Genomic DNA, 22,827 nt, shown 5'->3' on the forward strand with positions numbered 1-22,827 from the left:
TTTTTTGCGATTTATAAAAGAAAAGTGTTTTAAATTTTTCATTTCTGTAGTTGTTGCTAATTTCTATTCTTTGAAACACATTAGCAGAAATTGTGTATGTGGGCATGTTTGCAACAATAACCTACAAATACTGGTTTCACTTGTTTAGTTTATTCTATAAAATAGAATTGGAAACAACAACTTGGCTCACAATTTATCTGCTCTGAAACTCAGAAAGCTTTAAAAAGTTTTAGATGATCTCAAAAGATTTTTGAAAACGACACAAAATTTCTATATAGACATCAGCTGGGGTAGATGTCAGTTTCTTCACTGGTCACCCAAGGGATCGCAAAGACCAGGCAGCCCACATAAAAACAAATATTTCGCGCTTAAACTTTTGTTAAGTATTTGGCTGATCTTCTCTTTCAATTCTTGGTATGCGTCTTAATGTATTTAATATAAATGGAGGGGCGCAAATTTTTCACCGGACTGTTGTAAATTTTTGGAAGAAATGCCATCGGAAATATCACACCAATTTTACGTTTTTTTTCATTTATGTCCACCAAGTTTACATATAAACTAGTAATTTTTAGAAAAAAAAAACCGACTTCAACTCCCATATAAAAAAAAAAAATATATATATATATCTCATGATCCGCTGATCGGATCTTAACCAGATTAGTATGGGACCACCTCTGAGACACGACCTTTCCGATGCAAAAAGAATTATCGAAATCGGTTGACGTGGTCCAAAGTTATGCGGTAACATACATAAAAAAAAAAAAAAAATAATAATATTCCGACGAACTGATAACCTCCTCCTTTTTTGGAAGTCGGTTAAAAATGGAGGAATTACGCCAACTCCTTCCAAATTTTTCAAAAAAAAAAATGCAATGGGCTGTACAACTCTGCGGCGACTCCGAACAAAAAATGATTTTATTGGAAGCATTTTCAGGGCATAAAAACTCTATCCGGTTTGCGAATTGCATGCCGAGGGGCGTTGGCTGTTACAAAAAAAAAGCGAACCGAGCGTAGGTGGTTCGGAGCAGAGTAGTACGCACTTTTAACCACTCACTACAGCATCCGCTAAAGCGTTCTCTCATGTGCCGAATAAATCTATTCATAGAGAGAGGGTCGGGGGAAAGCATGTAGAGACAGATTCATTTTTACACCTTTATAGACTTTTAACCCAATGAACGTACATGCAGTAGAGTAGGCTTATTACCAGGTCGAAAAATTTAACACATAATTTTTTGATAATATCTATAAGAACTTCACATAAAATCGATCAATATTTTTACGGAATTATTTTCGATATTTTGTTTGCCGCATTCCCTCGTCCACACACAAACTATACAATAATAAATATTCATATTTCATCGGTGTTCATATAGAAAAGTTATTTTGACTTCAAGTTCCCACTAAAAAACACATAATACGCTTTTAGCTAAAGTAATAACAATTCCCAGTAGATAATTTCAGGAGTTCAAAGCCCTTCCGAAAGGCCTTCCACTCTACATTCCTTTCTCCTTCATTTTTGTAAGAAGTGGCACAAATTGAAGGGCTTCTTCTTTCGCTATCCATGGAAGGCCTTGCAGAAGGGCTTTTATAGGACATACATCAGAAGGCCTTTTGGAGGAATTATTTTAAAGTTGCTACTTTAATTTATAAAACTCATACATCTTTGAAGTATTTACTTAAGGTTTATATCAAATACATATGTGTTATTGTAACTTAAAATGTTTATTGAAATTCATTTGTAACGCTAAATCATATAAATTTATGCATTCGCGTAAATTGTAAATGGATAAGCCCTTCTGGAAGGCATGCAAGGAAGCACTTTTTTCAGCCCTTCTTTGGTAGGCCTCTTAGAGTGGCTTCACTTAAGAAGGCCTACCTAAATTATCTTTTGGGTAGTGGCTGAAGAGCTCAATATGTTCTGTGATGGTCACCTTCCAGTAACTCGTAAATTTGGGTTAAACACAGCCAGCTTGAAGGGTGGCTAAAGTTACATATCGTCACCTAAGGGTGAAAAGGTGCCAAGTCCATTTTTTGAAATTGTTCAAGAAAGACGAAATATCTGCACCAAAAACTAAATTTTGAAAAAAAAAATGGACTTGGCACCTTTTCACCTTTAGGTAACGATACGTATCTTCATAGCAAAGGCAACCAATGCCTCACATGTGCCCCCTAGGGTTTTCAGACTAATTACACTCATTTAATTCCTCATAAAATGCTTGACAGACCGATCTACATATAAGCAGCGGAGTCCCTGAGGGTTGCTTGCGATCAAAGCAGAGCTTTACACAATTTTCTAGATCAGTAAGCAGTTCTTTTGCAAGGATTTGCGTATTGAGTTTTCTCTGATATCAAGCCGTCAATGACATTGTGTTTGCAACAAAAAAGCGGCTGTCGGTATGCTGTCTGTATTGACGACGTACCACAGCTAGTATAGAGTACTGTATGAATTTGGTTATGCAGCAAGTATACCAGAACTTGTTGAAAATTGCGATGATACCAGCTTCTTAGGTTTAGCCCCAAGCAAGCTGTCCACAGAGAGATATACAGCCATTCGAAGGAAAAGTAATGAACGCGTCGGTAAAAAGGTCTAAATTTCTGCTGCGAAGAACTTTCCATCAATCTTAAATCTAGGCTCCCGGCTCGCTGCAGTATTTTCCACGGAGAGATGGTCTCAATAAAGAAAACAGTGGAAGGTAAACGGCAATCAGGCACTATAGCTCTGTAATGATTCATTCGAAACGGACAAGCAAAACCTTGTTTTCTCGATTGCATGAGATTTCTCGCTTTTAAGCTTACACTGAGAAAAATAGTTTAGTTACAACAACTAAATATGTTTCTCTCAACACGTCAGTTGGTTATAGTTAAACCATTTGGTTACAGTTGCCAAATCTTGTGTTAAGAGAAATATATTTAGCTGGTACTTTTCTGAGCGTATTTGGTTTCCAAACCAAAGCTTTGTATATATATTGTAGGTAACTGCATGACCGATGAGCTAGCAAGACAGGATACTCTCGAGGAATTGTCTTCACAAATTCTGGGTCTGAAAAAACAAGGCTATGCCGTTGACTTGGCGATCTGTACGCTGAGAAAAGATTTACAATTACGTCAACTAAATGTATTCCTCTCAACACAAGATTTGGTAATTATAACCAATATAATAAATAAGTGTAGTGCAAAATAATCACTGGACCCGTAAAAGCAAATCAGCTACAAAAAAAAAATAAAATGTGGAGGAATCATAACTAATATCATTCAAAAGGAAGATTACTTGAATATACATACATACTTATTTATTTATGTTCTTATGCATATACAACAAGTAAATATTTAAATAGTCTAATCAGAAATGGAACATGCGACAGAAGAAGATAACAAAAACGGACAAACGTCCGCGCAGGCGCTTGGCAGCCAGAAATCAAAACATACCACTGAACAATTATGCTTTTGTTGCACGAAAAAAAAGGAAAATCATTGATAAATGCGTGAAAATACAAATCCCTCTTCTTTCAATATGTTTGTATTTACCGAACATTGGCGCGCTTGATCGGCCTAATCACAAATGCACACAGCGCAGCTATCAATGAAAAACATCGGACGACACTGCGGAAAATCTTGAGTGGACACAAACAAAGCATAGACACACAGATGCGCGTTGCAGGTAGCAAACAGCACTCGACAAAAGTAGGCACAGGAAGAGAAGTCAACTGAAATAGACACACGCACACAAACGCGCGGACAGGCTAACAAACAATCGTTTTGGAAAATTTACCCATCGACGTTGAGTTTTCCAACTCTGTTGCTCTGCGTGCAACATGCGCTACACAGCTCGGCTGGACTTGGACGGCAGCGCAGTGAACCGCTGCTGTGTGGGTGCAATATGCTTGCCAGACGACGAGTATATGCGCGCGTCGAGTGAGCTCGCATGTGCCGCGCGGCTTCATGTAGGCGAGAGGGACGCGCTACACTGTAATTTCCCTTGCGTAGCATACAACGCGCGTAACAGACAAATGTATTTAAGTATGTGGAATCAATGTATGCCTATTGTTGTTGCAGCACGCAAATTAAAAGAATCAAAAGACCCAGTACAAATGTGGCAGCCGTAGAAGAAGAAGAAGAAGAAGGCGACGGCGTAGGCAAAGTGCTCAGCAAAAATATGGGGGATTCACAGCACATACATAGCGGGGCAACATATTGCTGCCGCTAGCGTTGCTGCTGCCGCCCGCCGTTGAGGAGGCAACAAATCGCCGACGTTATGCGCGTCTGCAGAATTGAAGTTTTCGAATTTGTTTATTCCGCTTCGGGATGTCAGTGCAGTAGCATGCACTAGCGCAATCGACGACAACTACCACAAATAATACGTTTGATGACTACTTGGAAAAATCATTTATGTTGTAGACTTTTAATTGTTGTTCGGTACATACGTAACTATCTACGATCGATCGGCGATCGTCGGCTAAAATCGTAATCGTCATACTCTCTTGAGTTAATCGAAGAGGCGAAACTTTTTATTGACTTATTATTCATTGTATGGAACACCGATATTTGTTTACGTGTTTGCATTGAGTGTAAAAAAAAACGCGCGCGCCTCTCTCAAAGCCAATAAAAGTTTCTTGCCGTAAGCAGAAAAAAAAAACTAAACAAATAGTGAAGCCGTATTCAAATTCAAAACTAAGCAAAATTTGGTATTTTAAATGTTTTTTAACCTTATGCAGCTAAAGTGAAAAGTTTTTATTTATATTAAACTAAAAGCAAAGAACGCCATGCGTGTCAAAGCCAAAAACATAATTTCAGTGTCAGCCGAATAGGGGCGCAATTATAGAAACGATTATCTGCAGTGGTCAAATAATAAATAAAATTAAGAACAACTTTAAGTGGATTGCAGTCAGGGAAAGCTCGTGAAGCACAGATGGGCAAAATGTTCATCGCTTTGGATCAAACCAACGCTTTTTTCTCAGGTAATCTTAAAAGTTGCGAACTCTCGGTAAACTGATCGTTAACGATCCTCATCAGCGATAAAACTATTATTAAATACTTTAGCCCAAATTTGTAAGAAATAAAGAAGACTGGTTTAGAAATGAAAATTTTTTATGAAAATGTCGATTTATAAAGCTATTTTATTTTTTATTAATAAATTTTAAATGTTTTAAAATCGTGGACGCGGCTGTAGAATCATGGTTCGATCCCTGTTTCGAGCAATATTAAAAAACAAGAGTTTTTTCTTATAGTTGTCTCCCCTCGGCAGGCAAATTCTAACCTCCGAGTATATCTCCGTCATGAAAAAGTCTCGCACCAAGAAGAAAAACAAACAACTCTATAGTTGCTGGTTAATGAATAATGGCAGCTCTTAAAAATGTTAATAAAAATTTAACCAGGGAGAAGGTAAAATGCAAATTTTCGCGCTCATAAGGTTTACAGATTTGGCTGACCGCTTTCCCAAGATTTTTAATACGGATATTTGCCGTTGCCTTCAGGAAAACGACTGTCATTAGAATGAACTTTTTTATCACTTCGATGTTGCGCTGGCCTGGAATCGAATATGGGTGGTATCGAACGGTTATAGTGACTAATTTAGCCCTGCACAGATCAGCTTATCTTTCAATCAACTAGAGAACTGTGGGCGATGTTTCGAGGGGACACGACCCAAAGGCAAATGGGGGCTAGCTGAGTTGGTTCAAGGAAATTGGTTAGTGGCATGTGGTGAAGCTTCACAAGCAGAGTACACCGACAGCTGAAATAAGTAGAAGCAAAACGAAGAAGCACCGCGCAGAGGTAAAATTCGTCATAACGAACTTTACTATGGCGGATCTGAACGATTGGACCCGACTAGGGAGGGTTGTGTATAATCTTAAAACACACAGCAGAGGATAAATTTTTTAGCATCAGAACCATAACGTATGTATAGCTTATTGATGAAACCACCTACCGACGAAATACTTGACGGTTGATCGGGATAACGGTATATAACAGTAGGAGGTTAAAGGGGTTCAAGTATCACACTGACTGCTGGGCTTTTGAGGTTAGGCTATGCTTTCACCTCGTGTGTATTCGTTGAGTATGGCGAGTTCGAGTATAGAAGAATAGCAATTTAATCTACAGTAAGATCTTAATTGTGTCAGAGTTATACGGGTATCTGAAGGCCTTCCTCTGCAATGGGTTATGTTTGAACCCCGATTATGGCATTTACAGTGCAAATGAAATTAAAGAAGCGGGTATATTTTTGCTTCAACATAAAGCCCCATACAACTGATTGTTCAGATATGTCGTTTTACGTTAATACTAATACTAATAATGTTAAGGTGCTTCTGATTTTGTTAAGTGCTAGCCCCCCTGATGTTATAATAAAAATGGAGGGGTCTACGGTTTTGAATATGCAACCTTTTATGAGAAGCTTTTTCAAGGCAAAAATGGGGGCTTTGCCATTGACTGTCGAGGGGCGACCGCGGTTAGAAAAAAACTTTGGAGTGGTACTACGTACCTCTAACCACTCAGATACATGTGGTCACTTATGTAATTTTGCTCTGTTTTCCTTTTTCTTGCTATAATTCTTCTCTTTAAGTATTTAGTTATTGGTTGCTTTCGATTTTATTATCTGTTTAGAAAAACAAGATTCTGTTTACATTTATATATCGCTAGTTTGCTGAAAGAACATCATGACTCAAAAAAATAAAAAAAAATGATAGGAAGGGACTTATAGATGTTTAGAAGTTTTCCAAATTAAACAAAAATATTTTATTTTATATAAATAATAACAGAAAACAAAACAGTATAATAAGTATTACCTAAAAAATTGTATCCGAGGATGAAACTATTTTCAATTTTTACTGTGGGTTCTTACTTGGCTCCCGCTGTGGTGTAGTGGCAAACCTCTGACTGAATTTCTGTTTTAAAAAACAGCTTCTCATAAAAATACAATCGCCGTTCGGAGGCGGCGTAAAACTGAAGGTGCCTCCCCTTTGTGTGACAACATCAAGGCACACGCTACAAATAGGAACAGAAGCTCGACCAAACCCTAAGGGTACGTTCCCACAGAAAGCGGAGCCGAGCGAAGCCGTTCTGAGCTGAATGAAGCTTTCAAATTGCTGTAGTTATATGAAAGTGTTCATACAGCAAGCTTTTTCATAAGCGTTTTTGGAGCTAAAAGCAAAGCAGGTTATGATTTTGAATTTTCTATTTAATTTTTCAGCTTCATGACGCTGCTGCAAATAGAATAGCAAAATATTCGAATAAAAATGAATTTTACTACTAATCTTTTGAATAAAATTGAGCAAATATTTCTGCAGCGTTTCAGTGACGGTAACTTTTGTGGTACCTTTGCAGCCGAGACCATAAGAAAAGCTCCGCTTCGCTTCGTTCAGTGTGAACACCAGCAGCTTCGCTTTTTTCCGCTTTGCTTCGCTCAGCGCCGCTCGACTTTCTGTGTGAACGCGTCCTAACATATGTGTAAGCGCCAATATACTTATTATTATTATTCCTTACTTTGTCAAAGTAAGAATGCTATATTTTTATGTTGCTAAGCAAAGTGGTGGAATGGTTCCGTGCGCAGAAGTCCACGAAAGTGGCAAAAGCTTTTGACGGAAAACGTATAAAGGGCTATGATTTGAAGGTATGCACCCGAAATATCCGGGCCTTGACGGGGAAGGTGCCTTTGTCCGGCTGGTTTATGTCCTCAGGAAGACTAAGCTTGGCACCAAGCTACATGGCAGTCTCCAGATCGAAAAACGAAAAACCAAATCGATCATGTTGTGATAGACGGAAGGCATGCCTCTAGTGTTTTAGACGGTCGTACAATCCGAGACCCAAACATCGATTCGGACCATGTTGCAGCCAAGATACGTACCCGCCTCTGTACAGCAATAAATGTGCGGCGCCCAACTTGCAGGGAAAGCTTAACGTCGAAAAGCTGCAATCCCAACAGACAGCTAATGTATTCGCTACTAGACTCCTCTCAGACCTGCTCTCACTCTTCAACTATCCGACATATGCGAGCTGTGGAACCACATTTCCCGCTCATTAAGTACCGCCGCAGAAGAAATAGTCGGATTTCAGCGAGAAGTTTAAAAAGCTGCAAAGAAAAAAGATACCCTGTAGGGGGCGCTGAGATCGCCATGTGAGACCGTTATAGGGAACTGAAGAGCGAGTGCGTCTCATATTTGCCGCAATAAGAAGAGAGAGGCCGAAATACGTGAGCACGATTAGCTTAAAATGCTGGCCGACATGAAAAATGTCCGAAAATTTTACCAGAGAGTTAGGCGACTTGCGGAAGGTTCCAAAACCGGGGAGAACTGCTGTAAGAACAACCCCGGAGGCCTAGTGACCGATGTCCAGAATGTACTTAAATTATGGAGGGAAGAATTTTCCAACCTACTGAATGATAGTGGTACTGAGAATGCGAGCGTGAACCTCAAGTCTATGATGACGGATTCGAAATAACAAAGTTACATATTCAAATATGGCGGCGAGGAGTTGATAAGGTCCATGCATTAACTGTTATGCGGAATGTGGTCAGATGGAAGTATGTCCGACGATTGGAATTTAAGTGGGCTCTGCCCAATCCACAAGAAAGGCAACCCCCGCTAGCGTATTGTGTGAAAAACTGAAGACCACCGTCACGAACTGATTGGGCCTTCTCAGGGTGGCTTTGGACGTGGAAAATCCACTTTGGATCAGATATTTACAATACGGCAAATCTAGGGTAAATACCCGCGAAAAAAGGTCGACACTAACCATCTATTTGTCGACTTCAAAGCAGATTTTGACAGCACTAAAAGGAGTTGCCTATACGCCGCGATATCTGAATTTGGTATCCCGGCGAAATTAATACGGCTGTGTAAAATGACGTTTACTACCACCTCCGTCAGAATTAAGAAAGGTCGCTCGGAGCCGTTTGTTACCAAACTTGATTTCCGACATGGCGACTTCCTTTCATGTGATTTCTTTAATCTGATATTGAAAAAGGTAATAAGGGCTACAGGACTGAACCGCTCTGAAACAATGTACTAAAAAAAGCGTTCCGATAACATCGGCATCATCGGTAACAAAAACCACGAAGTCAGTTCTGCCTTTTCCAAGTTGGATAAGGAAGCAAAGCAAATGGGTCTGGTGGTAAACGTGGACAAGACAAAATTTGTTAACAAACAAACAGTCAGAACATTCGCGCCAGACGACGGGGCAATGAGCTGTATGAGCTCTGAAAGTATTCAACTCGGAACCCGCTGGTGTTAGCAGAGGAAGAGGGAGGCGCCCACTGCAATATGGAAAGACCGAGAGGAGATGAAATTGGCTTCCTTTGGCATTTCCGATTGGCGTCGGTTGGCGCAGAAAAGAAACGACTGGCGTGCTTTGTTCATCTCGGCCAAAATTGCATAGGCGGTTACTGCGCCAAACAAGAAGAAAATAATAAACTTCTATTTATTTTTATTGTCTATGGCCTTATAACAATTAGATATATTCAATAATTTTTATTAAGTTTGAGTTGAGTTTCGACAACATTTTTCATAAAAATATTTTTAATTTAATGATATCTGAAAAACCATTATTTGATACCCAAATCTTAATCTATTAATTAATTTTTAAGTAATGAAAAATATTTGCACTCCTAGTAAAGCTCGGTCGCCCTATCACCTCCTTTTGAAACGAGAGCAGTGAGCAATTGTCGGCTAGACATCATCTGTTGAATTTACTAGCGATTAATTTCAGGCTCTCCTCATTCCAGATGTTTACTTGATGAACGTGTGTAAAGTTGCATGCATACTTTATTATTTAAAATCCCCATTATTTAAGTTTCTTAAAAATGCCGTAATTTAGTATATACTGTAAACCAAATTTTGTAGAACTACTATTCGAAACTCATTTATCTAATATTTTCTCTCAATCACTTCCTTGCAGACAATCCATACTATTTCTACAATGACAGCAAATCGCCACGCACGCCGGATTCGCAGAGCTCCAGCAAGGCGTTCTCGATATTCAAGCGTCGCAACTCGAAAGGCAACAGTCCACGCGTCATCATACCGGAACAGACGCGGCTAATCACTTCAGCGAATCTCGATTCGGCAGCCACAATGGCATTAGGAAGTCCGCGTGGCAGTTTTGGCTCACTGGGCGGCTTCTCACAAGTGAGTTATGTTGTAAATTTGAAAATAAGGAATGATTCCGCTCGCGCTGATGATTTTTATGCATACTATACATATGCATATGCATATACATACACATGTATGTATGTATGTATGTATGTGCGCAAATCATGGCATCAGAGCAAACTGTTTACAAATCATAAAATTCCAATTACCAGTGGCAATTGCCATACATTTTTTTCTTTTAACTTTGTTGCTGTGATTATTTATCATTCTGCATCATTTTCTTTGCTTTCTCTTCTCTTTCAACTTGGCGCATTTGTGAATGACCGGCTGCGAAACTTGCACATTCATAACTATAAATGAACTTGGTGTTTAAATATATATGTATGTATGTGCATGTATGTCTATAGCAATCATTTGAACTGCAGCCATTGATGTATCGCCAGCGTTCGTCGAACTCACATTCGGAAACGTTCCGCGAACGGCTGGGCTCCTACAATGAATCCAATTCCTCCACATGCGGCATCGGAGGCGGTGGTGGAGGCGTTGACTTTGATGATGTCTTTTGCAAGTCACCCTCAAGGTGAGTACTAGCTGAAAGTGTTTATTAGATTGTATGTATGTATGTACAAAACCTTGGCTGTGTGTGTCAGGTTGTATTGCTGGCTGATGGGTTGCTGACAACTGTGATGAATGCAGCTGTTGACATTCGGGATTAATTTGCTAATCGTGCATGCAATTCTAGGTTTTTTCTTCATCTACTTAAAATCTAGCATACATCCATATGTACATATATGTATGTATGTATGTATTTACTTTCTCTCCTTCTTATCCTCCCACTCGTAATGCACAGCAAACACCATCACACACTGCCGAGCAGCAATGCGCGACGTCACTCTTTCGGCAATTGGCGGCAGACAAGCGAACGTCATCACCACAAGAACGCGGGACTCAGCACACCGGATGAGGTGCCGAATATGATGGCCCCACGACCGCCTGTCTTATCACCAAATAAATATCGCGGTTTGCATCGTCGAAGAGGTGAGTGCTGTGTTTAGTTTTTCTAGTTTTGGTTTTAGATATTTAGAATAGATATATGTATCGGATTTGTAGCTTAAAAGCACTACGTACATAATATACTATATATTATAAATAATATGTGCAAGGATAAAGGCGTGTCACATAGAGTGAGGGTGAAGAAGTATGCCAGGGACCGTAACAGATAAAACTTTTATTAAAAAATCGCTCTTTAACAATTATTTTTTTTACTTTCATTTAATTACTCCTTAAATAACCGTTATTTCTGACTTTTATTTTATAAATCCAAAATAACAACTATTTTTAAATTTTTTTCTAAATAATCTGTAAATAACAGTTATTTTTGATTTTTAAATTATGTGCCTTAGATAACAGTTATCGAAGACTTAGAAAAGTCATAAATAAAAATCAATCACTGACCTTTATTTTTTAAATCATGCTTATAAAAGTCGTAGTAAACTTTTGTTTCCCAACACCTTCTTACCTGCGAAAAATGTTAATGACCTTTATACGAATGATTTAAAAAATAAAAAGTCGGTAACTGAGTTTTATTGATAACTTTTAAAAGCAAAAGTTACTGACTGATTTTTATTGATGACTTTTATAAATAAGACATATAATGAGACATATAATATAAAAATCAAAAATAATTGTTATTTTGGATTTATAACATACAAATTAAAAATAATTGTTATATTTTTTAATTTTGCATAAAGATTGCAAATGAAAATTCATTTTTAAATTTAAGTATCGGTTAAAAAAGAAATCGATTGGTATGTTTCACTAAGTAGTAGAACATTTTCTTCATAGTGAATTTTTCCATGACAGTTTTCATCAATAACTGTTATGTTCGGTCCCTGAAGCATGCACTTATAAGTTCACAAAGTTTATTTTCATATATTTTCATACACATACATATGTTAGAGCTGATTGGTGATTTGGATCGGTTTGCTGTAAATTTTCCGTGTTTGTGGTTGGTGTTGAGCGAGCTTAACGTTTTAAACCTTTTTTTTGAACACCCCAACGTACAAACATACTTACATAAGTACAGTCATAAGTAGGTGTGTAAACGTTGTGGAAATCAAAAATATAGCACATACAAAAATAATGCATTGACGTTTTTCTATGCTGAACTTTTGAAAATTCCAAAATTCATGTCTAAGGGTGCGTTCACACAGAAAACCAAGCGATGCCGAGCAAAGAAAGGCGCAGCGAAACGAACCGCCAGGTGTTCACACGAAACGAGACGGAGTGGAGCTGTTCTCACGGACTCGGCCTGTAAAGATACCACAAAACTTACCGTCAATGAAAAGCGGCAAACATATTTACCCAATTTTTTTCAAAAGATTAGTTGCTGTATATGAACACTTTTTTTAATATACACAGCTACAACATTTTGAAAGCTCCACTCCGCTCAGAACGGCTTCGCTCTGCTCAGCTCGACTCGGCTTTCTGTGTGAACGTACCCTAACTTTTACTTTTACATCATAATTCGGCTGCCGCATAACACCGTGGGACTTTAGCCACTCTGCCCGCCTGATTGATGAACAAGAAATTCCGCTACTGCCACAGCTTGAGTGCTTCTTTCGCGACTGTGATGCCGCATACCAACAACAATCCTTTGCGTCTGGCCGCAACAGCCAAGTGTTTTATAGAAATTTTATGCACAAAACAATTTAAACAATTACATTTTGATTGCAAAACTCAATAGCACGTTTGCATACTAAGATGGCAAACGGTGCCAACCTAAACAACGGACACAGCCAAGCGACAGTTACAACAACCGCAGCAATGTGTTGCCGATGTTACAGGCGCCAGTGAGCGCATTTCCTTACAACTATTTACATACATACATATATATGCAATGTAAAATAAATAAATTTTGCACAACAAATGCAAATAATATCTAGTAATAAATGAAACTTAGTAGCTAGCTATTTAGCTAAATGTATGCATATTTCACTCAGCGGAAAAAGGAGTAACTCCAACGGCGGCTGGTCGGCTGCCGGCTAAATTTGAATTTATTGTATTTGTTGCTGCTGCCGCAAATCAATGTAAACACTTAGCAATTTGTTATTTTGTGTACAAACACACACACACATACATACAGCTGCGGTCAATAAGATAGTAGCAAAATTTTTAACAATTTTGTTTTATTATATATTTCGATCTATAACAGAAACCACACGAATACAAGTTTCAAAGGTTGCACAAAGTTTACACAAATTAATTAAACTTAAAAAAAGTTGCAGTAAAATTTCAAACTTTGTTTTTCAGAGTTTTTAATAAATTTTCGGATGTGCTGTTTTTAGGCCATTTAATTTTAGTACAATAAAGTGCAAGTTTCTAGTTACTAAAAATTACTGTTGTTTTTATTGGTTTTTTTGAGGGCGTTGAACATTTTCCTCCAAATAACATTAGATTCCACACTATTTCAATCGATCAAAAACTACTTTTGCTCGATTGCAGAGGAGTTCCTAAAGGCTTTGTAAAATTAAGAAAGCTGCTAAAAAACATGTTTTCAGATATTTAAAAATTTACAAGTTTAATTAATTTTTGTGAACTTGGTGATACATTTGAAACTCATATTTATGTGGTTTCTTTCACAGATCGGACTACATTAAAAAAAAATAACACGGTGTTACACTGATCATGAACTTTTTATATGACATTAGTACAGGTCGTAGGGCTGGTCAAGTAATTCACGATCCTTAAAAACCATTCTTGCATGACTTCCCGCACTAAACATCTTTGAGTTCGGTTATTTTCTAACCAATTTTAAATATTCATGGCGCTTGGGAAAAAAGAATGTTCGTACTATTTAAAGAAATAATAATTTGTATGAGCACATTATATAAAAATATGTGGAAAGTTTTTGGAATAAATCTGAAATTTAAAACAATTTCTTTTTTCTCCAATTCTATAAAAAATTTTGCCAAAAATTTCAAAAGCAAATAGTCTCGTTTAGTCATTATTTCGAAAAGCATGTTTAATTCCGAGTAAAACTATTATTATTTCTTTAAATAGTAAATAGTATTTCTAAAGCCATATAAAAACTTAAACTTGGTTAAAAAATAACCCAGCTAAAAATTTTTAGTTCCAGAAGTCTGGCGATAATGGTTTTTTAAGAACAAGTTGAGATTTTGAGGATGTTAGAAAAATTTTGAACACAGTTTTGTGACTTACTCGGCCAGCTGTTACTAGCTCAGTTAAAAAGTTCGTGAAATTTTTTTATTTTGCAACGCCGTGGTATTAAAAATAAATAAATAAACATAAGTTGCAAACAATATGATTTTGAATTTGGCTACTATCTTGCTGACCGCAGCTGTACATATTTATATACGTATAGTGTTGTTGGCTTCTTCCTCCCATTATTGTTGCTGTTGTTTTATTGTTATTTGTTTGACATTGACAGCAGTGAAAATGATTGAACGCATTTGTCGTTGGCGAAGAATTGCTGATCACTTGTCCGTCTGTCGAAAGTCGTCAGTCGTTAGTCGTCAGTCGTGTTGTGGCAGGTTAAGGCGCGGCCGATCAAACCCCTATCGAGCCCCGGCTGACAAGTAGGAAGCAGTTGTGGGCGCATGCGCAAAATTTTTAATGAAATTCAAAAAATGCGTTCAAATACTCATATTGTGCTATGAGTATAATCAAAATATAAAATGTGAACGAAATGTATCAATGTATGCACACCTACTTAAGTAACACCAAAGTAAATACAAATATAATTAATTATGTGAATACCACAACTGGTGTGTTCTATGGGTATAAATATTTACATATGTACATAAATAAAAGCATGTTCAGTTTTATTTCATTAATTAGCCATTTAAATGCTTCCAATGATTTAATGTTAATTATTGAAAGCTTAAAGAAACACACAAGAAACATGTGTAGACTACATTTGTGTGTCTACAAATTTAATAAAAAAGAATGTCGTCGAGTTATTGATGGAGTGGAGCTTTGTATGTGATGGGAAATTTCCTGTGGTTGAGACCATAAATAATTCTATTGTTGGATAGCCAAGCTATGTTAAATAATAGAATGAAAATTATTTTGAGCCTTAAGCAAACTTGCTTATTAGGTAAAGGCACGCATATCGAATATACCTTGCAAGAAAAACTAGTTAAATTCCATAAACAAGCACTCGCAATATATTTACCTGGTGATCAGTCGAATGGGCATTGGACTCATACGACCACTACAAAGCCCCTGCAATAGATGGCATTAGCCCAATGTAGTAAACATCATGTGTCTCTATCTATACCGAAATGCGAAGAGGGAGACTACTCCGAACAAGTCTACAAGTCTAACCTCATCTATATATATAATACCGTTCGTCCGATTTTCCAAAGGTAGATGTCAAATTAAAGCCCCTGCTCTGTAGATGTACAAACTGGTTTTAGTTTTTCGAAAAAAGTTTCCACCTGTTGGAAAATTAAATTCAAATTATTTATTAATCAATGCCATCAAATCAGCATCGTTCGTTCGATTTTCTAAAATGTGGCGGCAAATTAAAACGCTTTAACTGTAGATATGCAATGAGCTTTCGCTTTTTTGAAAAGAGTTACTACATTTTAAAAAATTACATTAATAATAATATCAATCGAAATGGTTTTGAAAAGCTTCGTTTCTTAACTTAACTATAGGAGGGTTGCCACCTGTTTAAAAAATCATATTAGGTAAGAGAAATATGTATCACCATATGGATGCCAAACGAAATGGGTTTTAGAAAGTAGTTTGAAAATATTTTAAAGAGGGTTGCCACCTGCTTTAAATGTCGAATTTATTTTACTTATACACAATTTATACGAAATACCAAAATATGGATGTCAAACGAAGGAGTGTTAAGAAATCTTAAGCTTGAACGCTAGAAATATTTTTGAGTGGTTGGAAGAGAGTTGCCAGCTGTTTAAAAAGCTAAATTCAAATTATCTTATAAGCTAAACGAATTGTTAAAATATGGGTGTCAATCGAAGAGGGATTAAAATGTTTTTTTCTGAACTGTGTTTAGCGGGGTTGTCCATGTTTGAAAATTAGAATTTCACTTAGTGGCAATGTCCGACGATGGAGAGTTAACAATGATTAAGCCAGAAAATACTTTTGAAGAAGGCTGCCACCTGTTTGAAATGTCTAACTCACTAATTCAAAAAGTATATGAAATATACAAATACCGTAGTTAGAAGAAAGAATGTTAAGAAATCTTTAGTTTGCACATTTCGAATGTTTGAAGAGAGCTGCCACGTTACATTCAAATTATTCAGTAAGGTGGATGGATTATTAAAAGATTGGGTGTAAGTCGAAATGGGTTTGAAAGGGATTTATTACTGATCTTTATTTAGTTTATTGAAATACATGTACATATATCACAATGTCAGACGAAAGAGATTTAAGAAGATTTTTGTTTGGGAATACTTTTGAAATAATTTCAAGAATTAGAGCTCAAATTAGAGACCTTAGCCTGTAGATGTATAATAAAGTTTTATTTTTTGAATTAAGACCTTTTTTATCGGTATAGGGTGGTTTGAAATTCGATGAAAATAAAAACATGCACTATGCGAGGCAGTCCTTCGCTCAGAAACGTCTGCACGGCTTTGAGTAATATGGCACTCGGATCTCTTATAACTCTGACTAACATTTGGAATATTTTTTAAGTTTTTCAAATAAAATTTTGCGCGTTTTAACGTCATGCGGGTTCACTAGTTTATACTAAAAGCAATCTGGAAGATTATAGATAATAAATTGCAATCAAACACTCTGAAGCTAAATCCTGCGCATTCTAATTAACACGCATTCACATGGGGGGGGGGGAAGGGTGGCGGACACTGTTCAGTACGCGTTCTTTACGGTCGTTCAGATATCCTCTTAATGTAGAAAAATAGTACGTTGTGTTTTTCTCAACATCGAGAAAGCCTTCGACAATACGTCCATGCTATAGTCTGTTATTGGAATAGTGTAGTACAAACAACAAAGCTATGCACGCTAGGAAGTGCACTGTCACTTCTATCGTGGAAGATACTACATATCTAGTGCATATCTTAGTTGCAGCCTTTTTGAAGTCCTTATTTTACAAAACTCAAATGTATGTATGTATGTAGGTATAGCATATACAAACCTGCTATCGTAAACTACACAACTTTGGCTAAATCGTCACCTAATCGGCCCTACATTTCCGCATGCAATAACCGTTAAGCAGCGCTACTAGTTTAGCTATTACCTTAACCGCCTGTGTGAAGGCTTGGAGCGGGTGTTGATGATTGGCAGTTTGGTTAGTATATTTGTTCAGTGGCGAACGCTGAAAGACTTCTGCCAATATTACAAATGGCCAAACACCAGCGAATCAATAATTTAAAGGCACTTCAAGCGACCCATTTAGTTAAATATTTATATTAAAGAACCGTACACCATATACATACAGTGGCCCAAAGAAGTGCTCTCATGTTAGTTTTTTTTTTAATATTCACAATGTTTTTAAAGTATTTTTTTGTTTTTTTTAATATGGTTCATGAATTTAAACAAAGCCATATGTATCGAAACTTTTCAAACTTTATACAAAATTTAAAGATTTCAAAAAAATTGTAATCAAAATTTTAAACTTTTTAATCTGGCTCCCTAATATATATAATATTTTTTGTGACATTTTTGGAATACTATAAACATGAACCTTTTATGAAATAAAATGCGCCAGATCGTTCGAAAATTTAAAAAATTAACTTCAGTTTTCATAAATTGAACTATGAGATATGTATATGAAGAAAATAAAGAAAAAACACTAAAAAAGCTGTTAGCAAAAAAAAAATATTAAAAATACACGCGATTTTTTAGCCGCTTGAAACTTGCACTGTATTGACTACACACTCTAAAATTTTATGGGCACGAGAGGTTCAGATTAAAAAGTTGCACATTTTACTTAATACAAATTTTTCTAAATTTTGTATTAAGTTTGAAACACTGATTTATATAGTTTTGGTTAAAGGAGCTCTTTGCAGTCATCAAGAAAAATCACAAGAAATTTCGTTTGCTTGAAAAAGTGCTTTACTGTTACTGCGAATTTCCTTTAAGGAATAAATATACGAGCATTTTTTTCCGGAGAGCTGCAGACTACCCTTTAAGCATGAGCAATATTTTCATAAAATAATAAAAAACAAGTTTCAACAGGAAAAATTTTGTGTATATGCATTTAAAATAATCAACATGTGAATACTTGTTTGCCTCACTGTATGTCTGCACATAGGTTGTAATTCACCAAGCAAAACTTTAGTTTGCTTTTATAGTTCATGTATTAGTTCATTTGCTTGGCTTAATTTGCATTTATTCTGTTTGCCATATAATGTGTTTTCTTTTCAATTTATTTTTAACTTTCAACTACGAGTATAAAGACTTGCGTACCAATTTTTGTAGACACTCTGGCCTGTGCAACATAGTATGTAAATATTTAGCAACAATACCACAATAACTCTTTAATTATGGATGAACGTGCCAATGCGGAACAACGGAAGCAAAGTACAAAAACATTTACGAGCACAATTTCGCTATAGAAATTCTAGGCAGGTATCTACCAAAGTGCGGGCCCCATACATACATACATACATATTTACATAAACATTCATACATATGCATACATGTACATATACTAGGCAAAGAATACTTTGGCGCGTGCCAATTTTTCGTAGCTCCAACTAGCCAAACATATGGCCGCTTGCTGCTCGATAAGGAAGTGCCACTCCATAATTGGCAAAATCGACTGCTTCTTCTTTGCCGCTTCGCTTTCGAGTGTGGTGAATATTAATGGTATGCTTTGCTGGACGAACTATGTATTTTGCGCTGTTCTTTTTTTTTCTTCCTAATAGTTTTTCAAGTGGCAGAAACCGCAAATTAGCTTTAACCAACTACAACGTGTTGAAAGCGTTTAAGAATTAGCCTAAAATTGCTGTCAATACTCGTCAAAAAAAAAAAAACTTCAAAAACGTTTCAGCACTTGCGGTACGTGTCAGCCCCATCCTCCCTCCCTCCTCCGCGCTTTCTGGCTTTTTAACTCTGCTTGTATATTTTTTTAGCGCATCTGTGCATAATTGAAATAAGCCAGTGAAAAGCACATTTCCGCGCAAGTTAGGTGCTTAGCTGCTTATATGCATTTGTGTATACATATATGTATATATGGACATGTGTGTATTTGTGCTATATTTATGTGTAGAGTTTTAACAAATACCAAAAATAGTCTCGTTTACATTGGTTTTTCCGCATTTGCCGTTTGAAACCCAAGACTGCTCCAATACCCGCGCAATTTCAAACAATAACAACAACAGCAACAACAACACCTTTCATTCAACTTCATTGCTTTCCCATTTGTGTCGCACATGTCTACTCACCCGGCTCTCCATGGCCGTGGTTGCCTTCATGGTGGCCCAAATCGAGCAAATACACAGTTCAACGTCGCCGCTGTTTTTTCCATACCAATTTCCTTCCTCAATGCAAAGCGCTGCCAATACGTTTTGAAATATTGCAGGTGATTTTGGGTCAGACGTCAATTTTAATACAATTACCGCACGTCATTCATTACATCGAAACTGGCGGTGCGTGTGTCCAACCCCCTTCCCCCCCAATGGGTTGGAGCTAAAGCTGGAAAGAGCAAATCGAATTTGCCGAAATTGTTGTGGTTGTTTTTGCTTGCAACTCGGTGAAATGTTTATGAACTGGTGCACATATGCATATCTGTTTATCTGTTTATATTGCGTTGCATTTGCTTTTGTATGGATGTTTTTAAACGCAGTGTTTGTTATTCTTATGCAGCATTACAATAACGGCAGCAGCTGGGAAAGAGGTAGCCGTGGAGAATGGAGGGTAGAGGGTATGATAAGGAACAGCATGTAGTATTTCGCAGAACAACTCCCCCATCTGTTTGTCAGACTTCAAAACGTTTATTTTGAATTGAAATTTTGGTATGTTTTAGTTCGTTGGAATAGTTCGTCAAATGTATTTTATTAATAAATAAAAAAATGGAGATTAAACTAGACAACCACGTATATGTTCGCTGGATGGATAGCGGTACGCATATTGTATAATGTATATGAATCTTATGGCGATTTCGTTTCTACAAAAAAGTTTGCCTTTTCATTGCCCGGTCCTTAGTGTTTGTGCTGAGAGGGCAATGCGAAGGTTACTCTCTCCCTTAAGATGTTTAGCCTATTTGTCATACCAAATGTAGACAGGTCCTTATGCACTTGGTCTATCCTTTTTATACCCGAGCGCACTTGTGCACTAGGGTATTATAACTTTGTTCACATAACGGTTGTTTGTAACAGGTAAAACGAATCGAGATAGATATAGACAAATGTATACATAAATGATCAGAATGAAAAGAGAAATCGATTAAGCGGTGACGGTCTGTCCATTCGTCCGTCCGTCCGTCCGTCCGTCCGTCCGTCTGTGCACACGATAACTTGAGTAAAAATTGAGATATCTTAACGAAACTTGGTACGTGAATCTTTTGGGCGTGGGACGGATGGTATTGAAAATGGGCGAAATCGGATAATAACCACGCCTACCTCCCATATAACGGTAATTTTAAGAAATACGAAAACTGCGATATTTTAGTAACCACTGAAGATAATTCACTCAAAATTGATACTTACAATGAGTTTCAGACCGAAAACATGAATATTATAAATTTTTGGAAAATGGGCGTAGCCACGCCCACTTATGGTTACATGTGTATATCTTGGTAACCGCTGCACCAATTTCTTCCAAACTTGGCACAGTTGTTGGCCTTAGTACAGCATACGAAATGGCTGAAAATTTTAAAAATCGAACAATAACCACGCCTACCTCCCGTATAACGGTAATTTTCAGAAAAACGAAAACTGCGATATTTTAGTAACTACTGAAGATAATTCACTCAAAATTGAGTTTTAGACGAAAAATAAGAATATTACAAAATTTTGGCAAATGGGCGTAGCCACGCCCACTTATGGTTACATGTGTATATCTTGGTAACCGCTACACCAATTTCTTCCAAACTAGGCACAGTTGTTGGTCCTGGTACAGCATACCAACTGGCCGAAAATTTCTAATAACCACGCCCACATCCCATATAACGGTAATTTCGAGAAATACAAAATCTTCGATAAATCAGTAAATATTGAAGCTAATTTATTCAAAATTGATGATTGCAACAATTCTTTACCAAGAAATACGTTTATGACAAAATTTTGGAAAATGGGCGTAGTACCGCCCACTTGTGATCACATATATGTATCTCGCTAACCGTTCTAGCAATTTATACCAAGCTCGGTATGGTTATTGTGCTTGCCACATAAAAGCAAACCGTTGAAAATTGTTGAAATCGGACTAAAATTGAGGCCGCTTTTCATATAACGGTAAATTTCAGATATGCTTGAAATTTCAATATTTCGAAATTTAAGGACGCTAATTTACTTAAAATGTATACACCCCGGCTTATCATGTAGCGGTAGCTTTCGGAAAGGTGGAAAACATATATTTAATACTTGCGCCGGGTATTTAATGTTCGGCTCCGCCCGAACTTAGACTTTCTTACTTGTTATTCGTTGTTGTTGTTTTGGAAGAATATGGCCGCCCCTAGATGGCGAGTCGAAACAATTTTTTTATTGAGATTATTTTTATTTATTTTTACTTTGTATGCTATTTTCAACAAATATAGGCCAAAAAATCGATGAGTTTTCAAAATTTTGAAAAAAAAATATCGTCGCTATACTCAGTTTGTTGGATCATGAAAACTATTTTCTCGAGAACACAAACTGATCTATTAAATTTGAGTATGAGGCATTGTTCGTATGGCCAACAGCTATCAAACTTGAACCTATTAGAAAATTATAAATGTTGTTAGTATCTTTGCCAAAGATTGCATCTTCTCCTGCAACAATTTGAATAGATTAATCTCCCTGTAATCCATGGAGTCCTTTGCTATCGATGTTAGAAGCTGGGAGCGCCTTGCTGAGAGTCTAATCCGAAGTTGTACAAAAGGTCATCCATCTCACACCTACCGTACTTGCCTGGGTCTATGCACCTCTAAGCATACCCATTTAACAGCAAGGATCATGAATGCAATTTCCCAAATCGCAGGTGTAAATTACTGAGGCCAACAGGTCAACGACATTTCGCTTTTGAATAAATCAAAGTGATATATATGTACATATGTATGTATATGTACGTACAATCAGTTTGCAATAATGAAAAATTATATGTTCGCATGCTTCCTCAGCCATAACATACGGAAACAACATATCCGTAACTTAAACGTTAATGCACGAACGAGTCCTTCGATGACCTTTTTCAGTGCTGCCATGTCACGTACTATTTGATCGTATGTATCGATTTTTTTTTTAAGTTTTCATACCGAAACAAACACTCGAATTGGTATAAAGGTAAATAAATTTACGTAAATATAAATGAAAACATTAATTCATGCATGCAGGCGGCTATAAAGGCATACATAAATTAAACAATGTACATATGTATGTATGTATGTATGTATGCAATTTTGTATACATTTTTACCTGTGAGTATGAGCATAAAGACCATGTTTAATATGCACTTGCAATACAGAATTTTTTTAGGCTGTCAAAACTAGTTGTTGGGTGATTGAAGTAATATACTTGTATGTACATATGTACATACATATGTACATAACTGATTGCTTCTCAAACAAGCAATAAAAATATACTAAAAATTAGCT

The 22,827-nt window shown here is 36.8% G+C and overlaps 1 protein-coding gene across 1 annotated transcript in view; it reads left to right on the plus strand.

Moving 5' to 3' along the window:
- Nucleotides 1-4,692: 4,692 nt before the first annotated feature.
- Nucleotides 4,693-22,827, plus strand: part of LOC118737066 — a 68,497-nt gene continuing 50,362 nt past the window's right edge. The window contains exons 1-4 of the mRNA XM_036467315.1: nt 4,693-4,955; nt 9,886-10,115; nt 10,487-10,659; nt 10,930-11,117. Of these exons, the coding sequence (XP_036323208.1) occupies nt 4,907-4,955; nt 9,886-10,115; nt 10,487-10,659; nt 10,930-11,117 (640 nt within the window). The 5' untranslated portion in view covers nt 4,693-4,906. The remainder of the gene's footprint in view (nt 4,956-9,885; nt 10,116-10,486; nt 10,660-10,929; nt 11,118-22,827) is intronic.

The sequence above is a fragment of the Rhagoletis pomonella genome, unplaced genomic scaffold (assembly GCF_013731165.1).
Source record: "Rhagoletis pomonella isolate Grant_MI unplaced genomic scaffold, Rhpom_1.0 Rhpom_scaffold_00004, whole genome shotgun sequence".
NCBI classification, from domain to species: Eukaryota; Metazoa; Arthropoda; class Insecta; order Diptera; family Tephritidae; genus Rhagoletis; species Rhagoletis pomonella.